An 18,054-nucleotide genomic window follows, 5' to 3' on the forward strand; every position below is an offset into this window, starting at 1 on the left:
ATATTTTCATTTTAAGCCTTCTCTCTCATTTGATGGCATAATACATAATATTTCATAGTATCATTGTAAAAAAAAAAAAAAAATCAAAATCAAAATCTACACCTTCGAGTGTAGCTACATTTTATGATTAGCGTTTTTTTCTTATTCGGATGAGAGAGTGGGTACAATAGAAGGGTTGTTTGTATATTGTATTTTCTGTTTTTATAATATACTTAAAGAATATTTTCATAAATATAATCTCTCTTTTTTTAACCAATTTATATTTTAGTTTAGCTCATAAATTTGGATTAATTTAAAATAAAATATAATTATATGACATTGTATACAGAGATGTATTGCAAATACCAAACGATATGCGGATATCATTGTTGTTAAAGAAAATATTTAAAATAAATAAAAAATATTAAAAAGTATAAGCTGATGTATGATATATTGTAAAAGTTAATATATAAAATAGAAAAATAAGTTTTGGTGATGTATTTTGAATGATAGAATGAAGACGCCATTATGAATGCTCGAATAGTTATGCAAATGCATGATAATGGCTGATGCACGTTCTTTGCTGGCTAATTTTGACTGTTGGTCAATTAAACACATTAGAAGAAATAAGAATAAAATTGTTCATGCATTGGGAAATGATGCCCTTATAGAACACTGCCATTGTTATGGAGGAAATTTCTCATCGTATTCTTCCTCTTCTAAAAGAGTGTTAGGAATAAAACAAGTCTGTTTATATATATATATATATATATGTTAAATTAATAAGTTCTGATATATATTTTGATGAAAATTTGATTGCTGTTAAGTTAAATAAAAAATATTGATAATACACCTATCTTTTTGCAATTCATTTTATCAAACTAACCTCCATTTAATATACAGTTGTAAAGATACTTATAAAATAGTTCAAAATTAATCATTTTAAATAAAAAAAATTATATTACGCGTCGTAATTTTAAAAAATATATCTTAACAGCAAATAAATTATTATTATGTTAGTGGAGAAGAAACGTTAAAAATAGTCGAGAGTTAACATCAAAACCTATTAATATATTTATTATGATAAACATTGATATAAATATCAAAATTTTTATGTATAGTTATTTTTGTGTATTTTTTTATATATTTTACTAATGTGATTGATTTTTAATATAAAATAATTATTTTGAACAATTGAAATGCACAAAAAATACACAAATTTTTTTTTAGAAAAATTAGTAATTTCAGAAACCTAGAGAGAGTCACTCCAAGGACCAATCACATTAGACCTCTCTAAAAATTATTGTATCCATTCGACTCGACTAGTATATACCCTCCAATGGTGGGATTCGTGGGAAACCCGGAAGGAACAGCAACAAGTCCATTATGCTGATGTTCTCATTGGTCCCCAAAGGCGAACCTTTTCACTCTTTTGATTTTAATCCTTATAAAAATAATTTGGATCCGAATTTAAGACTCGAATTGTGTTCTAAATGAGATTTTTTTTATTTTTTATTTAATGATTAATAAAATATTTTTTAATGATATTATAAATTTTTTTTTTTAAATTTGTTATGATGATTAAAAAAATACATAAAAAAAAAATTAAATAAAAAACCTATTTTAACCTTTTCGGTGGGATCTCGGGCTACAGGATGTAGCAGTACTCTAATCCTTAAGGCTTTAAACAGCTATTTTTGGCTATAACCCACTTAAGATTGATATTGTTTTTTCCCATCTGTGACTTTCAGTTTGACTGGTAGTTACAGAAAATGATTTTCCTTAATTAGATTCATTATTTGACGTACGTTTGATAAAGATGCTTGATTTTCATCTCAATTATAGATATCCCCGAGCTACATTCTGTGTATTCATTATTTGATATATCTTTCCTGGAACTGTGAAGAAATAAGTGAACCAACATTTGTAATTTCAAAAAGATTGGCAGTTTCTGGGAAAATTTGGAATTTCCCGGACATGGGTTTTGCCGATTGTGATTTACATTGAGAACCCATTAACGGATTTGTCAAATTCGATGAAAAAGTGATGTAATTGCAGTGATCGTATCGGCAGAAAGAGGCCCTTATGGCGAACTTTCTCGGTGGGTTTGTATTACCTCTGCTGCTCCTAACAGGTACGTTTGGAAATTGTTCTTGGATAGCTTATAATATTTAAGTTTGTTTATATGTATGCTCATTTTATTAATATTAATAGCAATATTATAATGATATTATTTCATATTTTGTTGTTTAATTGTGATAGGAAGATCATTTATTGCGAGTGAAACGGATGGTACTATTGCTCTTGAATTGAATTAGATGATAGAATTGAATTAGATGATAGAATTGAATTTCAACTACAAATTATAGGAATTGAATTGAACTCTGGGTAATGTGTTACGTGTTCTATAGCTATTTGAATTAGCCCCTTTTGATTTTTCCATGGCAGTTGACATGAGTTAAATTTGTAACACGCTTGTACCGTGATTCTGTCTAGCAATTTTTGAAATTTATATATGGGGCTAGTTTGAATTCACGTCTCATTAGTGAGGAAAGCAATATTGCCTTCTCTTAGCCGAAGATCCTGTAGACAGAGCTTGCACACTCAGACACATATTATGTAGCGATATGTAAATTTCTTTCTGATTTTCATTAGCAAGTTGCTATCGTTAAATCCAGTGCTTCCAGTATATGGCGACACAAGTGTTCATGCATGCTTCACCTGAAGTAGGTTACTAATTTTGACATGTCCTCCCCTCTCTCTTTGTTGCAGCTGCTGTAATCAACTGGAATTTGATCGCTCTTGTTGATTTGATAGCCTTCCTTCTCGTTCAATATAATGCATCAAAAATAGGTAAGCTGCTCTCTGCTTTTCACTTTCATGTTGCTTTAATGCCACTTGCATGATGTTTATCATTTGGAATCCTTTTTTTTGGGTCTGGAGAAGTTGAGGGTGGAATTGGGGGAACTCAGGAACTGGAATGACCAGGAAAGATATAATAGAGGCTACAATTTTGGCTTGGGAATAAAAGCAAGTATGCAATGCATTTAAGAGAGTGACAGTTCATTATAAATCTCTTGGGTGGGAAGTTTTACTCCAAGATATGCTTTTAGTACATTCCATATGATAAGTTTGCCTCTTGAATATATTGCAGCCTTCTGATTTTGTGCATTGTGGATTGATTAATATAAAAAAAGAGTCCATTGATTAAGCAATCTTTATCAATGCTTAGGTTTGGCTCTATAATGCTTCTTACTGTTACCTTGAATGCTATAATTTAGCGTATTATGCTATTATCATTATTATTATAACTCTAATACACCAATTACATTTTTTTGGTAGGGTTTCGCTTCCGTAGGCAGTTTTTATTATTATGGCCCCTTATCATCTTTTCCTTCCTTGCCATTCTTTCTCAAGTAACATTTCTTGTTATATGGGCTGTTGAGGGAAATAAATGGAGCTTGGCGGAAACTTGGTGGGCAAAACTGATTGGACTCATGACGTAAGAATTGATATTTTTTATTTTTATTGCCTAATTTCTTTGTCAAAACTGATGCTTTGTCCTTTGTTGTATGCTTATGCAGGATTCATACCTGGAAATCTTCCTCTGTAATTTATTTCCTGGTTGTACAACTACTTGCAGTTTCTGTTGCTTTAGTTGATATATATGGGAATAGATTTGGTCTGGTTCCATGGCGAGCTTCTTGTTGGGGTCATTTCTTGTCAGTTGTTGAACATTTAGGTTTGTATGTAGTTCATCACATCCCTAAATTTTATTCAAATTATTTTTTCTTCCCTTTTTTAATTCCCTCTCTATGATCCTTTATGGTTCAATTGCAAATTTGAGTGTTTGATGTCCTAAATAGAAATTTGGTGTTGCAAACTGAACTTGATATACAGAGTAGTCATACATGAGCCCTCAATTTTGAGTTTTTGGTTAAATCATTAGGGTGATTTATTCCTTTACTGGTTTGATGTCATAATATATTAGGCAGTCAAGAAAATGGCCATAAAATGTATGCAGCTGAACTGGGAAGGTGGAGGCAACATGTAAATAAGTGGCAAGACAAGAAACTTAAAGAATTCAGATGATCCTACTGTTAGTAGCGAGAGGCATCTTAAAGTAGAGAAATTTGGGAAGATAACAGTTGTGGCAGTTTGGTCGTGTGTACAATAACCAGTGGATGCCTGAAGGATTTACCATGTTTTTACAAGGGATATTTTCCATGAAAGTGGGGGATATCATAAAAGAATGCATGATAACTTCTAATTTGATTTGAAATTTTGGTCTTTAAATTAACAAAAAATATATCTATAGCAAACCCAACCTGTGGAGAGGCCCCAAAAAAGTTCCTTATGAAACTGTGAGGTCTATGAAACAGCAAAGGTGTTTCCTTCGGAATACATAAAGGTGACGACGGTTCAGAAAGTAGATATAGATGATGGATACAGAACAAAGAAACTGAAGAATAAGATGAGGGTTCCCCCTCGAATTTAATTAGTTCGGACTTGAGATTAGGAGTTACAGAGTCTATGTTTCTAAGATGGAGGTGGTGTCTGGAATTCCAATCAAATTATGTTGACTTATTTGCTCAGATCGGCTGTAGGGTTGGGACAAGCTGTCTGTCAGGCTTATGATCCGAGTCCCAAAATTGCTAGGACACTAATTTGCCTCATAGGATTTGTGTGGTCAATCATTTTGTTTTCATTCTTTTCACCACTTTGTAAAAAGGGCATGTATTTAAAGGAGTTCAAGAGTACTAACTAGGCATAAATCATGTGGATTTGGATGGTCAAACCAGAAATCTTCAGTGCTTACATATAACTTTTTATTATTGTCCTCTCTTTTTACTGGAGAATTATTTTAGCCATTCTTTCAGCTTAATTGTAGTTGTCTCAAAAGCGGATTTGCATGATGTCTCGTATATTAATATTTTGTAACACCCACTTAAAGCCAACCTATAGGCTATGGCTCCAATCTTCTCCAGCACATCAAAATGGCCTATGTTTCTCTGACTCAGTTTGCCCTTCTTTCCAATGGGGTTCTTGAGTATAATATATTCCCTGGCTGTAGTGTTACTTGGCATTACATTCTCAATACAGGAGATCTTTGAGTCTTTGACCATATGCTCAGAGAGTAGGGCTCTTTAATACTGACATGAAATTCTAGTTGCCAATGAATTGGCTTTGAATCAAATATTTGTTATAATGAAGTGTGTGGTTAACAAAGAGATTTTACAAAATAAAGTTCACAAACTGATGTAGCTTGTTTTGGTGCATCAGATTCAAAGGTCATTTTTGTGTCAAGTAGATCTAACATATCATATTTAGCTACATTAGTTTGTAAGTTTTACTTTTGTGAGATATATTTGTGAACCTAACACCTCTCTTTGTTATAAGGGCTTGGTTTGCTACTCGGCTTGCTCTTTCCTTTTCTGGGCATTGCCAATGTTGCAAAGTGTAAAAAAACATTAACCGTGATGCTTTTTGCCAGTTTCACACACGTGTCAAGTTTGGTCTGAATAACTCTTTCCATTGTTTTCCTTCATTTATATAGAAAAGGGTTACAACCAAGCACTGATTCCAGTGCCTTATGTCTGCTGGTCTTACTATACACGTTAGCTACTATTTACACGTTAAGTCTATTTACTGTACACGAAGAGTCTATTTACTGTACACATTATCTATTTATCTGCTATGCTATCTAGATATAGAAAGCATCTCTATAAAAGTATCTCTGTAACATCCCCCCTCAAATTGATGTTGGTGGATCAATAAGCATCAATTTGTCAACCAAGAACTGATGCCGGTGCCGAGAAAGAGTTTTAGTGAATATGTCTGTAGTTTGACGTTCAGTGGAAATGTGAGGGAGTGTAATCACATGTTTGTCAAAGGATTCACATATAGAATGACAATCGACCTCAATATGTTTCGTACGCTCATGGAAGATAGGATTAGCGGCAATCTGAATAGCATTGGTATTATCAGCATGAAGAAGAGTGAGATGTAGTTGAGGAAAACCAAGTTCACCCAATAAACCACGAAGCCATGTGATCTCAGAGCATGTGGAAGACATAGCACGATACTCAGACTCGGTAGAGGATTTGGAAACTCTGTCTTGCTTTTTACTCTTCCAAGAAATGAGTGCATTGCCTAAGAACATGCACCAGCGAGTAACAGAGCGACGAGTATCTGCACATCCGGCCCAATCAGCATCACTATACCCCACCAACTGTAAGGAAGATTCTTTAAGAAAGAACAACCTGCGTGTAGAGGTGCCTTCAAATATCGGATAATGCGACGGACAGTGGCTAAATGAAGATGTCGGGGAGCCTGCATAAATTGACTAACTTGCTGTACAACAAAAGAAATGTCAAGATGAGTAATCGTCAAGTAGTTCAAACTCCAAACAAGTTGCCGATACAAGGATGGATCTGATAGAAGCTCCCCTTCTTCCCGACGAAGCTTAAGATTTACCTCCAAGGGAGTAAAAACAGAGTTACCCGATTGGAGACCACCCAATGAAATAACATCCTGCGTGTATTTGTGCTGGTGTAACAACGTACTAGTTGGAGTAAGCTGTACCTCAAGGCCAAGAAAATACTGTAGGGGACCAAGATCTTTTATGTGAAAAGAGGCCTTGAGATGCTGTTGTAATTGCTTAATTAACTCAGTATCGGAGCCAGTGATCACAATGTCATCGATATATACGGGAAGCAATACGATTCCTGCAGAAGTCTTGCGAAGAAAAAGAGAGGAATCAAACTGGCTCTGAGTAAAGTAAAAAGCAAGCAGGTTAGAGCGAAATTTTTCAAACCATCTACTCGGAGCCTGTTTCAGTCCATACAATGATCGGTGTAACCAGCAAACCTCTGAGGAAGGTGTAGCAAACCCGGGAGATGGGGACATAAAGATTTCTTCCTTCAAATCCCCATGTAGAAAAGCATTTTTCATATCCATCTGCAGGAGAGACCACCCTTGCGACGCGGCAAGTGCTTAGATAGTCCACACATTAGTCATTTTGGCAACATGTGCAAATGTTTCTTCATAATCAATACCATACTCCTGTCGGTTCCCAAGAACTACGAGACGGGCCTTATATCTGTCGAGTGAGCCATTAGCTAGAAACTTGATTGAGTATACCCATTTACAACCAATAGGTTTGACATCAGAGGGACAAATTATAAGGTCCCAAGTGTGATTGTCTTGAAGAGCTTGGATTTCCTCTTGCATGGCTTGCTGCTAACACACTTGGGTGGATGCCTGAGTATAAGAGTGAGGAACAAAAATAGTGTCGAGAGTGGCAGTAAGCAAGATGTGAGGAAAACCATACCTATCTGGAGGATGTGTAACCCGGGTGGATTGCCGAGGTATAGGAACCGCAGAATCAGATGACGGATTAGTGTCTGGAAGGGGGTGTTGAAGAAGGGGGAAGACGTCGATGATACACCATACCTGGTTGAAATCGCTTAATAGAAGAAGACACATTATTATCAAAAGCGGGAAGAAGAGTAATAGGAGGATTGGAAATAACCTGAGACTGAAAGAAATATTGATTTTCGAAGAATATCACATTTCGTGAGATTCGGGGTTTATTTGCATGAGCATCATAACAAACAAATCCTTTCTGATTAGGACTATATCCCATAAAGACACACGTGACAGACTGTGCAGCAATCTTGTGACGCTCAACAAGTTGCAGATGAACAAAACAAACACACCCAAATGTATGAAATGATTGATACTCAGGAGATATGCCAAATAATCGAAAATATGGAGAATCATAATCTAGAGTAGTAGTAGGCAAACGATTTATCAAATAGACAACAATAGATAAAGCTTCTACCTAGAACTTAGAAGGTACAGAAGAATCAATCAACAAAGCACGAACGACATCTAAGAGATGACGATTTTTACGCTCAACGACTCCATTTTGTTGAGGAGTATAAGGACAAGAACGCTGGGAAATGATCTCCTTTTGCTGAAGAAAAGTTTGAAAAGAATGAGACATACTCTCCCCTTGAGTCGGAGCGTAAAGTTTTAATACAAGTACTGAACTGTGTCTCGACAAGCGCAACAAATTTTTGAAAGATAGAAAATACGTCAGTTTTAGAATGGAGAAAATATATCTAGGTGAATCGACTATAATCATTGATAAACGTCACAAAATAACGATACTGACCATGAGAAATAACAGGACTCACACCCCAAACGTCAGTATGCACGATCTCAAAACAGTTAGAAGTACGACGACTATGTGCAGGAAAAGGTAAAGTTTTACTTTTACCAAAACGACAAGTAGCACAATCAAAAGATACAGGAGAAGAAGAAAAGGAATCTTTATTGCCCAAAAAAGCATGTTTCATAAGATGAATCAAGACAATAAAATTAGGATGACCTAATTTCTTATGCCAGACTTCAATAGTATTGGTAGTAGCCGTACAAGCAAGAGAAACAACATTAGGAATAGAAAATTGTAATGGAAATAAACGTCCTATTTTAGGCCCCTTTGCGATCACCGTCCCCGACACCTGATCCTACACAAGACAACCACCACGAGAAAAGTGAACATCACAATTATTATCTACCAATTATCCAACAGAAATCAAATTGGTAGACAATCCAGGAGAGACAAAAACATCGCGAAATGAAGAGCCCAAAATACCAACAACAGTAATAGGAAGAGTACTGCCATCAGCAATCTGAATATTTTGCATGCCTCTATACTTACGAACACCATGGAGACCCGTCGTATTACCAATCATATGATTAGAAGCGCCCGAATCAACAATCCAAGAAGTTGAGTTAGTACCCATACCTTGTAGGCCTAAGGTCGTAAAAGCAGACACAATCATCTGTTGGACCATTGTTGGTGTGAGAACAGATGAATCAGGGCTTACAGTAGGCAGTGCAGAAGATGAAGAAGAAGACTGTACAGCAGCCTGAAAAGCTTGGGATTGGCGATTCTGAGGTCGCACGCGACAGTCTTTGATGAGATGTCTCTCTTTCTTGCAGTAGTTACAAACTTTCTTCGAACAGTTGCGAGCAATGTGACCGAACTCCTTGCAACTGAAACACTGCAACTTGTTTTCCCTCTCCCTTGTGCTGCATAGGCGACATTCACAGCCTCAGAAAAGACCTTCTCAGAAGTCATACCCATCTGAGTAGATAATCGTTGTTCTTTACGCAATAAGTCTCCCAAGCAAATATCCAAGGAAGGAACCGGATTACGGTTCAATAAACTGGCTCGAACATGCTCAAATTCAGGTCAAAGCTTCATAAAAAATTGATCGCATTGACTCTCAGCATGAACAGCTTGAAGAGCCGCGAGAGCCGTGATGGGAACCTTAGCATAAATAATAGCAGAATACTCGCTCCAAATATTAATAAAACCAGCATAAATTTGCTCAATGGTCAAATTGCCTTGAGTGTAATTGCTAATTTCTAATTCCAATTGGAATTTTCGAGCTCTGTGATCTTGGTGATAAATACTATGTAGATAGGCCCACATAGCTTGAGCCGTAGTGAAACACCAAAGAGTAGTGACAAGATGTGGCTCAATCGTTCCCAATAGCCAGGAGATCACCTTAGCATCCTTGACCTCCCATTGGGAAAATTCCTTTTCATCAGTGGGAACTCGAACAGAACTATCAATATGATTTGATAATTACTTCCCTTTCAAGAACATTTTAAATTGAAATTCCCACGTAAGAAAATTCTTTCCAGTAAAACGAACAATAGTATTTTCAAAAGACATGATGAAAAACACTTAGAGAAATATGCTCAAGTAGTCAATCCAATAAGTGGCAAGCCTAAATTAAATTAGGTCCAAATCCAAATGATAAGAGGCCCAAACACGTAAACCAGATCACCTGTATGTAGAAAGTCTACGTAATAAGGAGAAACCCAACCCGTAAAACAAAAAAAACACAAAGGAATTGAAGCCCACGTGAAAAACCCACAAAACACAAAAAAAAAAAAAACACAGACCTGCCCAGAGTATTTCTGAAAACAGAGATCATCGAGACCTAGCCAACCTCCACACAACCACCACACGGAAGGAACCCATCACCACAAAGAGTGCCGTCTGCCACAGAAATGGTCGACTGCCTCACAGCTGCCCAGAAACTTTCGGGCCACCCTAAAGATCTCCACAGAAATGGTCGACTGCCTCACAGCTGCCCAGAAACTTTCGGACCGCCCTAAAGATCTCCACAGAAATTGCCGATACTCACCAAAGGAGACACCTGCACGTCTTCAACCACCAGAAACTACCCAGAAACTGTCGACAAGCACCAAACTGCACTGTCCAAAACAGGATCACGACAAACCACCACACAAAACCTGCCGACAGCCTCAAAGCCACCAAGGTGACGAGCCCACAAGTTGAAACTCACCAGATGTATGAGAAAACACTCACCACAAACTTAGAAACTTACCAACGTGCGAAAACAGAGAAGGAAAACAATTCCTACTGTTGCAACTCAGAAACTCTCAAGGATAAAGACCACAGAGAAACGATAATCAGAGTAAAAGCTCTGATACCATGTCAAGTTTGGTCTGAATACCTCTTTCCATTGTTTTCCTTCATTTATATAGAAAAGGGTTACAACCGAGCACTGATTCCAGCACCTTATGTCTGCTGGTCTTACTATACACGTTAGCCGCTATTTACACGTTAAGTCTATTTACTGTACACGAAGAGTCTATTTACTGTACACGTTATCTATTTATCTGCTATGCTATCTAGATATAGAAAGCATCTCTGTAAAAGTATCTCTGTAACAACACTCACACATATATATATAATAAATATGTTGGTTTACTCCTTTTGTTGAAGCTAAATTAAAAAAAAAAAAAAGAAAAAAAAAAGAACAGAAAAAAAAAGGATCTCTTTAAGGCCATGTTTGGTTTTAATTTTTTTTTATTGAGTAATTATATGTCATATTTATTTATGCATCTATGAGTATTGCTTCCAAAAATGGTATGCCATTACATATAAGCCTTGGTTTTCCTCTTACATATAAACAATGCCATTATATAAACCTCGATTTTCCTCATGTACAGGTAAAGCATATTTTAGTTCTTAACTGAAGAATTAATTTTGCATTCTTTCTTGTTTTGCTATATGGAAGGTTCTCGTCTTAGGGTTGCTTCCTGTTTGCTGTTGCCTGCCATTCAGCTGGTTGTGGGAATTAGCCATCCCTCATGGGTTTCTCTACCATTTTTTCTTGGAAGCTGTGTCGGTCTTGTGGATTGGTCTTTAACGAGTAACTTTCTAGGACTTTTCAGGTGCTCTCTCTCTCTCTCTCTCTCTCTCTCTCTCTCTCTCTCTCTCTCTCTCTCTGTGTCCCTCTCCACCCCCCTAGAACTATGTCTGTGTTTTGGTTCTTTTCATGACTTATATTTGTAAGTATGGTCTTGAAGGTGGTGGAGGCCTCTTCAGCTTTATGCAGGCTTCAACATTGTCCTGCTTTACGTGTATCAGCTCCCTATAGAGTTCCCTAATACAATTCAATGGATAGCTGATTTCATTGGTCTGTTTAAAGTTTCTGCAAATTCTGAGTGGCCTGAATTCTGTTCTTGCCTTTCTCTTGTACTTTTCTACATTATGGTATGTATCTATTTTACATCTTTTTGATAGTCAACTCTGTTTAAAATCAGATGCAGACTCCTCATAGCAGCATTTCTTGATTTCCCTTTCTCTGTAATGTCCACATGTCCATTATCTGTTTTACAACTTTTTGATAGTCAACTCTGTTTAAAATCTGATGCAGACTCCTCTCATAGTGGCATTTCTTGATTTCCATTTCTCTATAATGTCCACACGTCCCTTATGATTTTTAACAGATACATATTTCATAACGAAGATCAGATCTTCAATATTGTTGATACATGGGTTTCGTTTTGATTTCCTGTTGCATGTGGAGTATTCAAGTACTATTTAGCATTGAGTAGTTGATGGTATCAGAACTTTAGGTTGCCTTGAGACTTTTAAATTGTTTGTTGTACGTGCAGCTTAACATTTTGAGATCTTCACTTTGTTATTCATGATTAGTAACCTTGTATAGGACATTTTTATTCCTGAAGTCCTTTTGGATATGTTAGAGGACATTATTGTAATATGTATAACTTATGAGGGTATAATCGTCAATTGTATGCTTAGTGTGTGTGTATATATATATATATAGTGGAACAATAATGAAAGAGAGAGAGAGTTTTTGTCGATCAAAGGGTTTTTCCCTTTGGTTTGGGTTTTCTCCATGTTTCATAACATGGTATCAAAGTGTGTTTGTGGTTGATTGCAAATTTGTTGATTCCATTTGCGATTTTGATTTTGCCCAATCTGTTGCACACATAAAAAAAACCGAGTCGTCATTTCCATGTTGGTGGTGGTTGTTTGATGGCTTTCATGCCATCGGTTGTCAGTTGCTAGGGGCCGGTTGTGGTTGACGTTTTTGTGGTGGCTAGTGATGTGGTGGTGTCACTGGGAGTGGCTGGAACAAACTTTTATGGTAAACCACTCGGATTCACGTTGTTTTTGGAGTTTTCCAACGTCGTATCCAGTATTGGTAGCTGGATTCAGCTCGTCGTCATCCTCTATGCCTCCCAGTAAGTTTCCCATTGTCATCGACCATTGGAAGGTCCACTTGTAGCCGGCAATGTCAAAGCTGAGGGAGTGTTTAGTTGCGGTGCTAAGCAATTCGACCTTGGAGTGTGGGTGCCCTTAACCTGGAGTAAGTGTCTGCCCCTATATGGAATAGCATCTGTTTGGTAACGAGAATAAGGTAATCCAGAGCCCACTTATTCTCGTTTAAGATAAACTAATCCGGGTTAAGGACAGTTCCAAGTCAGTACTGGTACAGTTTGGTAAGGACCTGATACAGGCCAGTTCAGACCAATACAAGCCTGTTCGGACCAGATACAGGCCAGTTTGGACCCGATACATACCGATTCTGGCTGATACATACCAGTTCAGAGCTGATATTTTCTGTTATTCAACCGGTACAAGCCGAAATTTGGTTATTTAGGTTTGTTTCTCGTGTATTTTCCACATATTTTCCATGACTTCAGCTTGGTTTATATTTTTCAGATTGGATTCTTTGGTTTTTTATCCATATTTCACATCCTGTATCGGTTCTGTCTTCGGGTTGGATTGTGTGGTATTTTTCCTCTGCCATGTCTACTAAATTTGACTCATTGTTTCTTACATCAAGCTTTAATGTGCCTATGACATTGGTAAAATTGAATGGAAAGAACTATATGCTTTGGTCAAAATCTGTTGAAGGGTTTTTGAAGGACAAGGGTCTTTGTAGTACCCTAATTGACCTAAAACCTAACTCAACTAGTTCTACATTTGCTCAATGGGAATAAGATGATGCTCAGATCTTGTCCTTGATGTTGTCTAGCATTGAGCCTAATATTTTTTCTAGTTTGATGTATCTTGACACTGTTCGAGAAGTGTGGGGGCATCTCAAGCAGATGTATTCAAGTGTTGGGAACATGACCCACATTTTTTTTTTTTGATAAGTAACATGACCCACATTTATGAGTTGTGCAAGCAATTGTTTGTGTTGGAACAAGATACATTGGGTCTTGAAGAGCATTATTCTCAGGTGAGTATATGTGAAGAGCTCAAAATGTATCAACCTATTATTTCTGATGTTTTAAGTATGCAACAACAACGTGAAGACTTTAATGTTGTTCGGTTCCTTGTTGGCTTGAAGCCAGAAAATGAGTCTATTCGTTCCCAAATTTTGGCTAGTCCATAGCTTCCCTCATTTGTTCTATTGGCTTCAACGTAGCAGATTGTCTGGACCTAGATCTTAGTTGTCTTCTGATCAGAGTAGTGAGAGATACGCTTTAGCTGCCTCTTATGAGAGTTAGAATGTTGCTCTTGTTGGGTGTGGAGGTTGTGGTGGTAGAGGTGCACGTGGGGGACGTGACACCAAGGGTGGTCCTACTCGAGGTTGTGAATCTTGTAAGTGCACCCATTGTGGTCGCAGTAATCACTCGGTAGACTATTGTCGGGATTTATATGGTAGACCATCTTAATCAGGCCATTTTTCAAGATACTATCTCTCCATCAGCTAGCTCCAACCCACCTCAGATTTAGATATGGTTAGCATACCGAGGGATGAGTATGCTCCGCTTTTGTCTCACACACAAGCTCCTTCATCTTCCACTACTACTCTTGCCCGATCAGATACAATGTCTGCATGTCTTATCTCATCCACTCAAGATCCATTGATTATTGATTCTAGAGCTAATGAACATATGACCGGTTTATCTTATTCCTTATTTGATTTAGATACTATGAAATCTCCAAAAAGTGTTACTCTCGCTAGTGGTTCTCTTTCTAAGGTAACAAGCATTGGATCCACTAAGCTCACTAACTCTATATCCTTGTCATCTGTTCTATATGCTCTTGACTTTCCCTTTAGTTTGTTGTCCATAAGTAAGATTACTCAAAATCTCCAATGTTTAGTGACTTTTTACCCATATTTATGTATTTTTTAGGATCTCAAGACGAGGAAGAAGATTGGTATGGAGCATTAAGTTGGTGGCCTGTATTATCTTGATTTCAACCATTCACCCACTTGAGCTCTCACATTCTCATCATCATCCACTTTTAATGGAATTGTTGCCTTGGTCATCCTATTTCCCTTTCGAAACGTCAGATTAGGAATCTTGGAAATGTATCTTCCTTTCCTTATGAAGCGTGTCAACATAGCAAACATCATCGTGTGTCTTTTGTACCTCGAGTTGATAATCATGTCTCGAGTCCTTTTGAATTCATTTACTCTGATGTATGGGGACCAATCAATATTGAATCAAACAAATTCCAGTATTTTGTTACATTTGTGGACGATTATTTTCGTATGTCAATTTTTTTTGTTTTGTTATGAAGGCATGATCTGAACTTCTTTCCATATTCCAAATCTTTCGGAAATAACTTAAAACCTAATCTGGACAGAAAACTCAAGTTTTACGTTTTGACAATGCCAAAGAATATCATTCTAGTTCCTTTGCTACTTAAGCAATAAATGAATTGTTCATCAAACCTCATGTTTTTATACTCTTAACAGAACGGTGTGGCTAAATGCAAAAATTGTCATTTGGTAGATGTAACCCGAGCACTTTTACTTCACTTGCATGTTTCTAAGCGTTTTTGGAGTGATGTCGTCCTTACTGCTTGTCACCTTATCAACCGCATGCCTTCATCAGTCCTTGATGGTGCCTCTCCTTTCTCCATCTTGTTCCCTATATTCTCCTTCATTCTTTTCCACCAAAAATCTTTGGGTCTGTTTGTTATGTTCATAACCTTGGCTTAGGTTTTGATAAGTTTGATCCATCTGCTATCAAATATATTTTTGTTGATTAAAAAATGATATCGTTGCTACAGTCTCGTTCTTTGATACTACTTTACTAGTCCTGATGTCACGTTCTTTGAGTCCATACCCTATTTCTCGGACATCTTCAATTGGTGAGTGTGATCTTCTACCATTATTTACTCTTATCCTTCCTTTGTCACCCTCACCTACCCTTTCCCAGCGCCTTTCACCGTTCTTCCTCTACAAGTTTATTCGCGTTGCTTGCTTCCACTTGCTCCTATGCCTCCAACCTCATCTCCGTCTTCAGATACGGAGTTACCTAGTACTTCAGATTCCCAACCTATTGCTCTCAGAAAAGGTACTCATTCTTGTGTTACTCAACACCCAATTAGCCAGTTTGTCTCTTGTCATACTTTTATCTCCTTCATTATCATGCTTTACTTCTTAACGTTCAAAATCTTTTGTTCCTAAGACAGTCTAGGATGATTTATCTGACCCGGGGTAGACAGATATGAAGAATGAAATGGATGCTCTTCACCATAATCAGACATGGGATATTGTTCCATTACCACCTGGTAAACAACTTGTTGGTTGTAATTAGGTGTATACAATCAAATTCCATTCTGATGGTTTTGTGGAACATCTAAAAGCCCGCTTGGTTGCCAAGAATTACACTCAAATTTATGGCATTGATTATGAGGAGACCTTCTCCCCGGTTGCCAAAATCTCTTCTGTTCTAGTGTTGATCTCTCTTGCCACTACTATAGACCAACCCTTATTTCAGCTGGATATTAAAAACACATTTCTACATGACAACTTGCATGAAGAAGTTTATATGGAGCAACAACCTAGGTTTATTGCTTAGGGGAAGTATGGAGGTGCTGTATGCAAATTAAAAAAATGCACTATATGGTTTGAAGCAATCCCCTTGAGCATGGTTTGGAAGGTTTTCTGATGTTGTATTGGCTTTTGGTCTTCATAGATGTCAAACAGACAATTTGGTATTTCACCTACATAGTGATGCAGGTCATATTTTGTTGGTTGTATATGTGGATGATATTGTAATTATTGGGAGTGACTCAGTTGGGATTTGCAGGCTGAAACAATTTTTGCATGATCAGTTTCAGACCAAGGATTTGAGCAAACTTAGGTATTTCATTGGGATTGAAGTTGACAGATCTAAAAAGGGTATAGCCTATCTCGGAGAAAATGTGCACTTGACCTTTTGGAAGAAATTGGCTTGTTGGGTGCATGCCCTATTGGCACTCCTATGGATCCGAGTCATAAACTCTTGAAGGAAGAAGGGAAGTTGTTTGAAGATCTAGGTAGATATCAGCGGCTTGTTGGGAAATTGAATTTCTAACTATCACTAGACCTGACATCTCTTATCTAGTGAGTATAGTGAGTCAATTTCTGGAAAAACCCAGGGTCTCGCATTGGGATGTTGTAGTCCATATTCTTCGTTATCTTAAGCGAGCTCGTGGCCTTGAATTGTTGTATAGGCCAAATAGACACCTTAGAGTTGAAGCCTTTTCAGATGCTGATTGGGCAATGTCTCCTTTAGATAGAAGATCTACTACTAGATACTGTACCTTTGTAGGAGGTGACTTGGTTACATGGAAGAGTAGTAGCTCCTTCTAGTGCAAAAGCTGAATACAGGGCAATGGCTCACACTACTAGTGAGTTGACATGGTTGCAGTACTTTCTTCAAGAGATTGGATTTCTAGCTCCTGTTTTACTTCAGTTATTTTGTGATAATCAAGCTGCAGTGTATATTGCGTCTAATCTTGTGTTCCATGAGAGGACTAAACACATAGAAATTAATTGTCACTTCATTCAAGATAAGATACTAAGTGGTGACATTTCTACACCTTTCGGGAAGTCTGCTGATCAACTTGCAAATGTGTTTATTTAGTCCTTGTGTGTCGGTTAAAGCTTATTTGTTCCAAGCTAGATTTATACGATATATATGCCCCAACTTAAGGGGAGCATTAGAGGGCATTATTGTAATATGTATAACTTATGAGGGTGTAATTATCAATTGTATGTTTAGTATATTTATATATATAGTGGAACAGTAATGAGAGTGTTTTTGTCGATCAAAGGGTTTTCGTTCTGGTTTGGGTTTTCTCCATGTTTCATAATAGGATACATGAATTTATTTAAGAAGTTATAGATTTATACCATAAGAAGATATCAAGAGTGACCACCACTTCAAGAAAAGTCAATATGACATGGAGCAACTTTCTGTACAAGTTGTTGCACTATTTTTTCCCTGTTTCGATTGAATCATACAAGGCATTATTGTTCTTTTCTTTTTGCAAAGCTGACAAGTATTTGTTCAGAATTTCTGTACATGATCTCTCATCTAAAGTAGCACTATGCCACTGTCTCAAGCAACTAATATTACAATTTGTACCACATTACTGATATGAATGTAACTTTAATGTAACCCCAAGGGGTTGGCCCAAGTGGTGAAGGCCTTGGTCTTTGGGTATCACTCCCTTCAAGGTCCATGGTTCAACACCTCATGGGTGCAAATAATCATTTGGGGCCACACCCCCTGGTGAAAAACTAGCGATTCAACTAGTTCTATGTAGGAGGTTCCCCGACATAAAAAAAAAAAAAAAATGTAACTTTAATGCACAGTACATAGAAGCTTTTCTATGGCTTAGTTGATAATTTCATCAAGTATGGTTTATGAAGTTTTAGTTGCATGGTTTAGTTGTAATTTTGGATG

At 37.1% G+C, this 18,054-nt stretch overlaps 1 protein-coding gene across 3 annotated transcripts in view; it reads left to right on the forward strand.

Annotated features, from left to right (window-relative positions):
- The first annotated feature begins 1,725 nt into the window (after positions 1 to 1,725).
- LOC109010936 (piezo-type mechanosensitive ion channel homolog) overlaps positions 1,726 to 18,054 on the forward strand; it is a 51,698-nt gene continuing 35,369 nt past the window's right edge. For 2 of the 3 annotated variants that reach the window (XM_018991905.2, XM_035682792.1), the window contains exons 1-6: positions 1,726 to 2,113; positions 2,752 to 2,832; positions 3,322 to 3,481; positions 3,564 to 3,721; positions 11,115 to 11,271; positions 11,407 to 11,593. In XM_018991905.2, coding sequence (XP_018847450.1) covers positions 2,065 to 2,113; positions 2,752 to 2,832; positions 3,322 to 3,481; positions 3,564 to 3,721; positions 11,115 to 11,271; positions 11,407 to 11,593 — 792 coding nt within the window. In that variant the 5' untranslated portion in view covers positions 1,726 to 2,064. Of the gene's footprint in view, positions 2,114 to 2,751; positions 2,833 to 3,321; positions 3,482 to 3,563; positions 3,722 to 11,114; positions 11,272 to 11,406; positions 11,594 to 18,054 lie in introns of those variants that run through there. The other variant, XM_035682793.1, reaches the window with a different exon arrangement.

This window comes from Juglans regia, chromosome 11 (assembly GCF_001411555.2).
Source record: "Juglans regia cultivar Chandler chromosome 11, Walnut 2.0, whole genome shotgun sequence".
NCBI lineage: Eukaryota > Viridiplantae > Streptophyta > Magnoliopsida > Fagales > Juglandaceae > Juglans > Juglans regia.